The sequence below is a fragment of the Juglans regia genome, chromosome 12 (assembly GCF_001411555.2).
Source record: "Juglans regia cultivar Chandler chromosome 12, Walnut 2.0, whole genome shotgun sequence".
Classification (NCBI taxonomy): Eukaryota; Viridiplantae; Streptophyta; class Magnoliopsida; order Fagales; family Juglandaceae; genus Juglans; species Juglans regia.
In genome coordinates, this window is record NC_049912.1 from 17,526,909 (window position 1) to 17,539,086 (window position 12,178).

The 12,178-nt window shown below is 33.5% G+C and overlaps 1 protein-coding gene and 1 non-coding gene across 4 annotated transcripts; both read right to left on the reverse strand.

Moving 5' to 3' along the window:
• Positions 1-692: 692 nt before the first annotated feature.
• On the reverse strand, positions 693-10,965 carry LOC108992745 (actin-related protein 2/3 complex subunit 4). Of its 3 annotated transcripts, none has more exons than XM_018967374.2 (9): positions 10,929-10,965; positions 10,750-10,812; positions 10,306-10,371; positions 8,718-8,770; positions 8,052-8,079; positions 5,801-5,875; positions 3,236-3,340; positions 2,245-2,334; positions 693-1,010 (listed from the first exon to the last, which is right to left on the reverse strand). In XM_018967374.2, exons 2-9 carry the CDS (start codon positions 10,750-10,752, stop codon positions 921-923), a joined length of 510 nt encoding a protein of 169 aa, XP_018822919.1. In that variant the 5' UTR covers positions 10,753-10,812; positions 10,929-10,965; the 3' UTR covers positions 693-920. The 3 variants fall into 3 exon arrangements, with proteins under 3 accessions (XP_018822919.1, XP_035539472.1, XP_018822918.1); XM_035683579.1 differs by having other exon boundaries at positions 10,755-10,812; positions 10,879-10,951; XM_018967373.2 differs by having other exon boundaries at positions 10,879-10,951.
• TRNAY-GUA lies at positions 10,873-10,969 on the reverse strand. Its single transcript has 2 exons — positions 10,933-10,969; positions 10,873-10,908 (listed from the first exon to the last, which is right to left on the reverse strand). It is a non-coding gene; the product is annotated as a tRNA-Tyr (tRNA).
• Between the last annotated feature and the right edge of the window lie 1,209 nt (positions 10,970-12,178).

Genomic DNA, 12,178 nt, shown 5'->3' on the forward strand with positions numbered 1-12,178 from the left:
TCAAACAACAGTGACTTACGGATTTTTAGTGTTCATTGTGTTGATGCTGACCAACCGGATTATCTGGGGTTGTGTTAACTTGGATGACGATGGTAATGGTAGATTAAAGAAGAGTTTGTTCCTTTGTTTGAAGAACATCCAACCGGACTTACTGTCCCAGGAAGAAAGTACCCTACTAATTTCGTTTTCAATTCACTAGTTTCCTCCCGAATGGCAGAACTTACGAGATTTGAAACAGAGAGAGCAATGGTTTCTTTAAAATATGTCGGACGGGTTTAATGCTGCAGTAAAGTTGCAGCTCTTGTATCTTATCTGTTGTTCAATTGGGTATTTTTTCAAGAAATAAAATTGCTTTCAGCTCTTCAAAGCATGGAGTGTGGATAGTTTCTTCATATTACCTATGGTTTTGGATAAGCAAAATCTGGTAGTACATTGAAAAAGAAAAAAGAAAAAAAGAGAGCTAAAATCATGTGTTTATCATGGCTCCAAGTTGGTTATTGGTTGTGTTTCCCATCCTAAACTTGGATTCATACCTAGTGTTTTGTCTGTTCATAGAAACACACCTAGAACTCAAAAACTCATACATTTCATTCTAATTGAATAATCACTGACCTGGTCAACACGCACCAGGCTTCCGATCCAACTTGCCTAGCCGGTTCTACCTACCATAATTATTCTAACCGGTCCCCATGTTAGCGAACTTATATCGTCAATCAATATAATCTACAAGTGAAAGATCAAAAAATAAGAATGGTGTAAAAACATTTTTTTTAAAAAAAAAACATAATCTGAAGTGATACATCTTGTCGAGTCATGAGCACTCAGAAAGATGGAAAAGCATTAGGTCACAATCCTTACAGCAGAATTACATGTGTACCGTGTCATGAGCACTCAGAAAGATGGATGTACCCATGAAGAGATCAGATAAATTGCTTCAGAAACTCTGTGGCCACCAGCCTGCCCCTCGTATTCACTGACATTTTCAGTTCGCTTATCTCTTTCTCGATATCCTGTAGGGGGGAAGAAACAAATTGGAAACTCTATAAACGTATATACAACAAGAATGCACACTAGGCTCAACCTAGATGTATGCATTTATGTATGCAGGCATGTATGTGAGTTGAATAACAAGAGCACAGCAGCATCAAAAACAAAGATTTTTTTAAAAAAACAATTGAGTGAAAAGAACTCGATAGGAACTGTATTGGAGTCGAGGAATTTAGACACACCGGTATATCATGCCCAGCACTAATTTTATCATTTATCACGTCCAAATTGCCTGAAATGATCATTTTCACGTCTACTAAAATATGACACCTTGCGCGAGTAGTGCATGAGGCATCATGACCACCTGAGGCTAGATCGAGAACATTCTCTAATTCAATAAAATACTGTAGCACAGGTAAGTAGAGAAACAGATCTAATGTCTTTCCAAACCCCTTGCACCACCATCAGCAAACAACCAAAAGTGCTTCTCTGCAACCAGACTGTTTCGAGTAAAACTGTCTTCTCAGTTTTATAACTCAAAACACCCGAGTTGGAAGTTAAATTTTACAACTTGCAATACCCTCGACTTTGGTGAGCCACCAGCCTGGCTAATTAATCAGTCTGTCCCTCAATAGAGTTGAATGACTACCAAATTCATGTGGCCAACAGAAATTAGTAACAAAAGTGAGCCTTCTTTGTGAGATGGAGTTTCAACATATTTATTGGCAGTCTACCGACCATCATCTGGGCAATCCATTGGGACTGCATCCAGTAAAAATATATTCAAAGATGTAGACAAGGATCATTATACAAAACCAAGGGACTTGTTATAAGAAAGAGAGGAGTCATAACAGAAGTTTGAAAAACATATTCATTCAGAGAACAACCACAAAAGAAGAAATTTATTCAAGAAATGCATGCCAAAGAAGGGAGAACTTATTACCCAAAGAGAAGTTATCTGGAGTAGTTTTATTTAGTTCATACAGTTTCGTTTGCGAAACTACAGAAAAATACATCTTTCTTATTTTTGGAAAAACTAAATATGTGATTGAATATGCAAGGAATATTCCAAGCGAAGAACTTTGATGTCATTATTGAGAGTCCGTTGCTATGTGCATAGTCAATTGAGAATTAAAATTCAGACGAATATATCTACTTATCAAACAAAAAAAATCAGGTGAACACATCCAGCAGAAATGTACTGGTAAGTAACAAAGTGTATTAAGACCAACTTATAGGGTAAAATAGAATTCTTGCCTCCATGAATTGCACGATAAAATCTATGAGCTTGTGCTTCTGCATGTCCTCATAATGGTAGTTTGTTATCAGAAAGCTAATGTCATAACCCTGTAAATTGAAGCATCAACATATTTAGTTTAATAGAAATGAATGATTTGCATGTCATCAGAAAAGCATCTTAAAACAATAAGTTATCTTTGAGACTGATACTTCTCATTTATTCATGTGAAGTTTAGAATGCTCAAAACCACTAGGCAAGTGCAAACATAGAAAAGCAAACCCAAAAAATTTGTTAAAATGCTCTTTCATTCAGCAGTAAGGAGGAATATACAGAGCTTGTAGAAACAATGTATGTATATATGTATGTATGTATGTATCCACATAGAAGTCTTAGTTTGTATAAAATTTACAATAACAAGAGCTGAAGGGAGATTGCAACTTAATGGCCTATAAACAAATGTATCTAGTTCAATATATTGCGGTGATCTAAGGTGAAGTTCAAAGATGATGCAAGTACACACTCAGAATGCACAAGCATTACTTATAGGGCACCGCACCATGCTCTCAAGGAAAACAAACTCAAATCTCATATATCAGGTGCAGCAAACTATACCAGTCAACAAAGGACAAGCAACAAAGAGCTTATTACTTCTGCAGATGATAACAAATTAAAAATCTCTAAGTTTATACAATTAGATAACTTGTATGAATTAATTCTGATCGGGGTACTTAACCATCTCTAAGAATAGGAAAGGTCCATTGGCCCCACATGATCACCCCAAAGAAAAGTGCAGTTTTTTTTTTTAAAAAAAAAAAAAAAAAACTAAACAAACACATTTTTGTATTGGCAAGCATGCTGTAATCATGACAGTATAATCCCAACAACCATATACATAATGAGAAAATAATGATTTTAAAGGCCCATTAAGCAAATCCCTTGATGTTGTCGAGAAACAGAATTGAAGGAAGCAAAGTGAAACGCTGAGCCAATGAGATGAATTATACATACCTGTACTGGTTTTCTCCTCAGTACTTGAAATGCTTCTGCCCTCATTGATAAAAATCTAAGAAATTTTTTAGTTAGTATATTTTCAAGTTCATCTGCCTGCTTTACCTATAAAACAGGAAAAATGCTTTTAAGAACAGAATGGGAGAAAGATTGCAATCCGTATATTTATGATCTTATGCACATAAAACTTCTTTCATATATGAATAGGTAAACCTATCCCAGAAATGTGAGGAACAAGATAAAGAAAGATACACAATCTCAGAGCTTAAATGAAGCTCTGCATGAGTGAAGTTTGAGTTCAATTATAGGCAATTCTGACCAAGTTCAAAAAAATTTAAGCTGGTCTTTCTTCAACAGAAACTGTATATGACCTTACTTGGGTTTGGACGTTTCTTTCTTTCTATACGTAAAATATTTCTAAGAGCACTCTCATTGGAATAGCTAAATTAAAGTACATTTTTGATGAATGTAAGATGAATTTAACTTTTAGCTATTCCATTTATATAAATCTCTACATTGGAATAGCTATTTTTTCATTATATGACAATAAAATAATATAAGATGAATTTAATTTTGACTATTCACATCAAATCTCCAAATTGAATTATCTATTTATTCATTATATAGTAATGAGTAATTAATAATTTTGAAAATTTTTTAATTTTTTTAATTATGAATTTATTTTATTTTTTCATATTTTCCTATTTATAATATTATATATTAATTTGTAATTGTATTCTAATTATATTTTTTCAATTGTCATTTAAAATGGAGAGAGAAATAATTAATATTAAAAGGAAAGAGAAAGAAATAATATAAAAAGGATTTGATGAATGAATAGTGTCTTCCAGATTTGGAAATTAGTTTAGATATTACTGTAGCTATATTCCAAATATTTGGAATATAGCTAATTCAATGTGAGCAATTTATCCACCTAATAGCTAAATTCTCATTGTAGCTTTTAGCTAATCCAATGAGAATGCTCTAAGAAGTTTAAAGTCTTCTTATTCCATGAAAAGAACCAGGAGAAAAATACCTCCAATCCTTCAACTTTTCCAGCCTACATCTCTAACAATTACATCATAAGCATGAAGATCATGAGAGGTATACACCTGATGACCTGTTGTTTTCACTACTTTATGGCAAACACAACACACATCAACAAAATATATAATACTTACTTTTGGCACTAAAAGTTCTCTCTTTATATTTTGCAAAATGAACCCATCAAATATTGCACCTTATGTATTTACCGGATGTTCTGACTTTTTATGAAAGAAGTTGGAATTCTTCACATGTAATTTATCACATGTAATTTAGATTTAAACTTCAGAAAACGTTTATACAACAATCAATGATCATAATATTATTAATTGACTACCATACACCTATGCATTTTGGCACATATGAAAATCAAAGTTGACATAAATAGCAGAATCCACAAGTTCCACTATAACTTCATATACGAAAACTTTATAACAAGTTCCTTTCGAATACTGCAACGGTACTTGAAAACAACATGTATCCTTATATACATAGGGTCTGGTGGACATATCACGAGTCATCATGTCATTTTTCACCACTTCAGAGATCTTTACTTTCAAAGGAGTTTCAGAATATCAGTGTCGGATTTTATGTGGAATGCACCGTTTCCACTGCTATCGTATGAAAGTTACAAGATAATGGTATGTTGGAAATGCTCGAGTAATATTTGGGAAGATTCACCTTGGTCCTATTCCTATGTTGATACATTCCTGATTTTATCTTAGAATTATTTTGTCTAAAGCCTTAAAGTAGCCTTCTATATGGTTGAACCCCCTACTAAGAGCCATAGAAACAACAACCCTAGAGCCATCAGGAAATATACTTGAGAGAAACCTCATACAAAAAAGACCACTACAAAGGGTTGAATCATGAGAAAACATAGATGATCACCATGGGTGGAACCATCTACTTTGATCATGTATTTTAGGTTCTATGTTCGTTCTATATGCAATCAGAATTATAAAAAAGCAATAAAGGATCTCAAGTCACCATTCAGCTTGGAACAGCATTTCGAGAATCGGCAGATCATCTTCTTCTTCACTGTGATGTGGTTAAGGCTTTATGGGATAAAATCTATACTAGGCTAGGTATTTCATGGGTAATGCCTAGGAGGGTGGTAGATTTATTGTCATGTTGGAGAGGAATTCGGGGCGATTGTCAAATCGCGGCTGTTTGGAAGATGGTGCCTCTATGTTTAATGTGGTGTACTTGGAACGAGAGGAATGGTCACTGTTTTGATAATAGGTAACGTTCGATAGGAGGGTTCAGGGACTTTTTCTTTCATACATTGTTACTTTGGGCTTCGGCTATTGTATTGAATGAGATTAGTTTTAATGACTTTTATGCTGTTGTTCACAGCGCTTAGCTTGTAATTAGGTTCCTCTCTTGTATACTTCATGTGTACTTGGGCCTTGCCTAATTATGTGGATTAATAAATTCTTCTTACTTATAAAAAAAAAAAAGTCACCATTTAGCTCGGTAAGCACAATAAAGCATCCAACATCAATAGCTTGGATTCACCTTGAGGCTTATGCGCAATGAATTGATAGAAGTTTCTATTAAGCATTTCTCTGCCTCATTTCGACATATCAAAACCTACAATAGCAATAAATAGGTATAAAACACAATTAAGGGACAAAAATTAAAAAAAGTAAAGAGATAAAGTAAAAAAGTGCAAATTATAGGTTAATAAAGGAAGATTCGGTCAGTCCTAGAAACAGCGGCAGGAGTGCGAGCAGTTAACAACAAGGAAAAAAAAAACCTTTTTTTCATAAATAAGATCAGCTTTTATTGATAAAACGAAGGGCATAAGGAGTATATGAGGGATGTGTCTAAACTGCAAAAACTAAAGAGATATAGAACAATCCTAGAAACTATAAATAGACAAAGGAAAACAATTATGAGCCGTCATTCAATGGTAAATGGTGTCTAGGCAGTCTCTCAAGGTCCACCACCGACTTCTCACAATCATTACATTAGAAAGGAATATGAAAAACTAAAAATCTCATTTGCACAACTAACTTCAACTTGGCATGGAAGTGCTCCCACTAAAAGGGCTAGTTGCCAAGGACAAAGTCCAGGTGAAGGTATGTGCCTAAATTATTTTAGTGAAACCATAAACGATAGTTGCCAAAGAAAAAGTCCAAAAACAAAGGCTTCTATAAATGCCTCACAACATTCGGCAGAACTGATATTTGGTGATCCAGAATCAGGCACTGAAAGATGGAGCATAACATAGTGTCACCAGACGAGAGGGTATACCACCCAAAAATCTTCCTCATGGTTTTTCCTTTTATTTTATTTTTCTTTTAACTGCAATATTAATAACCCTGGATTGTTGTGTTTACCTAAATATCACTGTAACTCTTTAAAAATTAAAAAACAAAAAAGGACAGTACCTTGTAAATTTTATTAAGCACTCTAACTGTTAAAGATAATTTGAAGCATGTTGTTTTCATCAATTGACATGGTAAAATAAGTTGAAAATTTGACAAGCATCATGTAGAGTTGATCCAGTAGTTTTTACCTAGCATGTCAACATTACTTTCTCACTCAAGCCACAAATTCTACATTTGCTAAATTCTCTATAATTATTAAGTCCTTGACAAAGGATGATTTTATCTCTAAAATTTACTCATATTATGTGTGGGCATGCGTGGGAACTATTTTTGTCAAAACATAACAGATAATATAAATCAGGAAACAAAGAGAATCTCTGGAAAATTAACAGCATTAGTTCTAAATGTAATTTATGTTTGGCTAGAATTAGATGAGTCTGTACTCGATTCGAATTATTGATGAATGTAATTTTGACAGGACTCTAGGAGTGCATCCGATCAAGATAAGTATTCATCCGATAAAGATAAGTATTTATCTGATAAGGCTGAGTGTTTGAATTGTAACTCTTATCAAATCTTGTTAATATTATAAGATAAGAGTTTACAAGAGTCATAGGCATGCTTCGAGTTTTAGAGTTAGTTGAAGAGAGAAAGATGCAAGCTTTTTTTAAACTCGAGGCAATTCAGAAGTAATCGAGTCCGAGATGTTCGCAGATAGTGAACAACGTATCTGACTAGGATTCTGGATAAACCTGTCAGTAGAGTCATTCTCCAAATCAATTACAGGATTACCTATTTGTAGAGAAGTCGGTTGAGGGTTTCAAGGTGACTTGAACAACACATATTCACAAGTATTGAGAGCTTGAAGATCTGGGTAGAACTTCAAGAAATAGTGAAAGAGAAAATTCTTGAGAGAAGGATTCTCTAGAAAGTTCAATCCGTGAGATTGAGTGAGAGCATACTCCAAGGGAGAGTTGCCGTGTTCGAGTTCAACCACCGGAAGTTCCAGTAGGAAAGACAAAGATTGGGAGTGTTAGAGGTTCTGACTACCTACTGCATTAGAAGATAAGCGAGTTGCGTGTCTTGGGTAAACGTGTCTAGTTACAAAGGTTTTGTAAACGTTTTACTTGTAAAACTCTCAATTGATAAAATTGGTTTTCCTGGGTTTGCTCCGTAGGGTTTTACCTTTGAGGAGTTCTTCAAAGGGTTTCCCTTCGTAACCAAATTATTGTGTTCTTAATACTCCATTTTGGTTACTAATTCGTGCTAATAGCTTTTGTTTAGCATTAACGTGCATTACAAGGGTACTTGGGTAATTTCATTAGTAATCGATTGAAAACATACTACCAATATCAAAGTAAACCAATAAGAAAGTAACAAGGAAAAGGGGAAGAAAATGCACTAATATCAAATGTCAACAACATGGTTCTTACAGGATTCAGGAGGAGTTCTGGGCTGGTCCTGCAAACAAAAAGAAGATTAAAGTCCTTTAGGTGTAACATAAAATAATAAACTGGCAGAACATGATGATGGACAGGTATGTACAACACTTAAAATAGTTTGTACATTAAACTCTACTATTTAATACATAAAAATAAAAATAATGAGTTTAAACTCTAGCTGATATAGAAGCCAAATGGCACCAGCAAGTACTTTCTTGGACAAGAACGTCCTTGTGATTTGCTTGGGCCCTGGGGCTTTTTTCTGGGCTTCTCAAGAGGTGTGCATTCTATTATGTCATCATCACGGGTACAGCTTCAATAGACACGGCAGATCCAACATCCAGAGAATTTGGTTAAAGGAGTCAAAGAAGTACTAAAACAATGTCCAAGACCTGAATATCCGCCCAAAAACTCAAGAATACCAGAGGACTTGCATAATCTGCTTCAGAACTCAATCATTCTCGTAAAGGTAAAAGACTGCTAACAAGATCAGTGAATGAGATTAAAGTCTTACTTTCACTTATTTTTCTTGTGGTGCAACTTTACTGTAGATAAAGCTTTCTGTTTTTTCAAAAACTAAAAATAATACAAAAAATAATAGAAAGAAGCAGCAAAAGTAAGAGCTATAAGAGATCCAAAGGAAACTAGTAAACATACTTTAGTTCAACCTCGGGCTTGTTATGCCTCTCAACTTCTTGACAAGGGAAGTTCTGCACTCGCCATTTAGATACAAGGTCAATCAGGCATCACAATCATGTAAAAGTGAATTAGGTGGAAGAAAGAGGTTTTCCAGTCCCACAGCACTAAATTCAAGAAATCATGTCATATGAAGCAAGGAAACTATCACCATTTGTTAAAGTGCAAGGAAATAAGCAGCCCAATCAGTTGTTGAACAATGTCAAACCTCAAAAGATACACATAGACCTTGTCTACCAAAACGTTTGTGTTACAGCCAGCAATGCAGACATCAGAGTAACATTCAACTATGACTAATTTCAGATACCAATGCCTGGTATTTTTAGTATTTAATTCACTTCTAAAAATGCGACACTAAACAGAATAAATGGCATCAAACTGCAAGGTATAACCAACTGAAATTTCTTAAACTTCAGGAGGATTGAGCATTCTATTAAGCAACTATAAAGGAGCTTGCTTCAGAGAGGATCTTACCGTTCTGTAAAAGGCATACAATGACATATGTCGTTAATTCATTCTTTAATGATTGTCTATTCTATATTTCTTATAGCATCAGCTAGTTTACTAAAGCTCTCCACACATTGACTAAGATACATTCGTAGGACAGCGATTAAGGTAATAGCCGATCAGGGTTCCAAAAATGATCTATTCTATGCTGTTTTACTTCCTTGTAGGATCATATTCTCAATTTACGGAAGATGTTTGACCATTTTGGGAGTAAAAGGATTCTTCTATGGTTAGTGGAGGAGCATTTAGCAAGCCTACCCTTGTGAAAAAGCATGCCCATCTGTATATTATGAAAGAATCTTTTTTTTATATAAATGAAAAATTGTAGAACTATTTTTCTACAATGCATTCAACTGATGGGAGCACCAATGGTCTTTGGACCAAGTGCATTAAATCTCCTACCATAAATAAGGGATACATGGACTCATGGAGCAAGTCATGTGATCAAAACCCATTTGGGTTTACCAGTTGTTTAAACTTCAATAAAACCAGTTGTTGCTGATACTTTCTTCTCAATTCCTTTCGGAGAAAAAAGGCAGTATTCCTGCCAAACTAAAACACAAAAATAAGGGCACCGTTTTCGTAGATAAAAGAAGTTTGAGATTGGCAGGTAAAATAAAGCAACTTTACAGAATACATGGTACATATCACAGATATACAACGTTTTCTTTACGTGCTTTCAGACCAACAAGCTTACTAATGTTCAGTCAACAACAAACAAATTACTGTTTCAGAAGCATCCCTCGTGTGAACCACTATTCACTACACAAAGAAACAAACACACCCAACTTTCCGATGACTTGAATCAACAAATCAAATGAATTGAGCATTTTCAATCACTATCTTTCCCAATTGGAAAACATATAGTCAGTTCCCTAAGTGCTATAATTTTACAAAGAGAACATTCTGAAGAACCATCATCTTTGATAGAAGTTGCACAATTATATTATCTATAAAAAATGAAGTTGGAAAATTATATAAAAGCAAGCTGGAATTTTCCTTTTTTGCTACAATTAGCAGTGATACTATAAATGATACGCACCTGAAGACACATGGCTGCCTCGAGAGTGTTCCTAATGCAGGTCAAGTACAACCGCAACGTGTTCGCCTACAAATTGTTCAAATCCAGCAACAAGATAGTGAAATAAGGAGCTTAATTAAGCAAAATGCCAGCAAGTAAATGAAAGCTCAAAGTGCTTTATCCTATATTTGGCTGCTGATAGAACAGAGAAAAAGTAAAAACATAAAATTTAAAAATGGTGATGAAACTAAAAATAAAAAAGCGAACGGAATTATGAATATGATGATGTTTCATGTTGATATGAATATGATTTTCCCCCAAAAAAAAAAAAACGATATTCAACTCAAATCAGCGGAAAGATTGGTGCATGACAGAGATAAGAAGCAAGGATAAGAGAAATCTGTAGAAAAAGAAAAAAAGAATCAAGATCCAATACGATTAAACTTATATCTATCCCCTCATTACCATACTGAGATTTGAGAAGCGCCTCTGAAACTCCCGGAACCTTTTTCTTTCTTTTCGCGCAGACTGCAATAATTAAACATTATAAAGTGAAAAATTCAAAATAATAATAATAATGAAAAAAAGTCCGACCTGCCGGATTCGAACCAGCGACCTAAGGATTAAGCTGCGGGGCTTTTCACCTGACTACAGTCCTCCGCTCTACCAACTGAGCTAAGGTCGGATTGTTAATGGTTATGCTCTCTAATTTAGAAGTTTTAAACATTATTATATTGGATTAATTTGTCATCTCGATAGTCTGAGCAACAGATAATTAAAAATTATTTTCACTTTCTACAAAAAGAAAATGTTAGACATACAAATTACGAAGGATAATTAAAAAAAGTCAGTTGTATTATTTTTTTTTTCAAATAATCTCTGTAAAGGCCTAACATTTAATTTGCATAAAAATACTCGAGAATTTTGTGAGTATACAGATATTACAAATGCTCATTTTAATGATGCATACAAAACTTTCCTCAATCGCTTAAATCCTTGAAAATTCAATGACTAAAATTACGAGACTTCAAAAATTATAATCCGGACCAATTCAATGAATCAGGCGTTTCATGATAATTTTAAATTCGTTATTTTAATATTGATAAAAAAAACATTAAAAATCATATATATTGCAATTCAAACATTTTATGTCATCTATAAAAAAAAGTACAAAATATAAATTCATTGACTAGTTTCAATATGTAATTTATGTATTTAATCTCAATTGTCGACATTTATTTTGCCTCATATATGAAGAAGATAGGGCATTAAGTTATAAGTACATAGCAAATGTAGTGTTTTATGCATAATAACAAATTAATATAAAATAATCATTCTATCTCCTAGTTGTTTTGTTCAACTAAAGAAAATTTATCTTTCAATTGTTTTGCAATTCGAACCGAATATAATGACGAAAAATTTAATATATATATATATATATATAAATAATTTTAGAATCGGGCTACTCTGCCATCCAGAGTAGCCTGCTCAAGTGTACACTTTTTGTTTTTTTTTTTCTTCATTTTTTTTCACATTTTTTAATATATTTAAGTATTTTAAAAAAATAAAAAAAAATATTTCAATACACTTAAGATCACTTCTTAAATTATTAAATAAAATAAAATAAAATTTAGCAAGCGGTCAAATTGAGCAGTACAAATGGATAGGCAAAGTAATTTTTTCTATAATTCCATCATATTTTTGTACAAAAAATTAAAAATAAATAAATAATCCAGTTGTTAGACAGCTTGAAAATAAATACAATTTTGAATAAAATCGAGACGATTGAAGCGGTTCAGTAGTGAACAATTCAAAAAATTCAATAAAATCAGTTCGTGTATATATATATATATATATATATGGTTGAATATAGCTTCAGGAACAGGATGTCCCG

Coding starts and splice junctions, on each gene's coding strand:
- LOC108992745 (XM_018967374.2), bottom strand. Junction 8,771..10,305: donor AGGCAGCCATGTGTCTTCAG/GTGCGTATCATT, acceptor TGGCGAGTGCAG/AACTTCCCTTGTCAAGAAGT. Junction 5,876..8,051: donor CAGAACTCCTCCTGAATCCT/GTAAGAACCATG, acceptor TTGCTATTGTAG/GTTTTGATATGTCGAAATGA.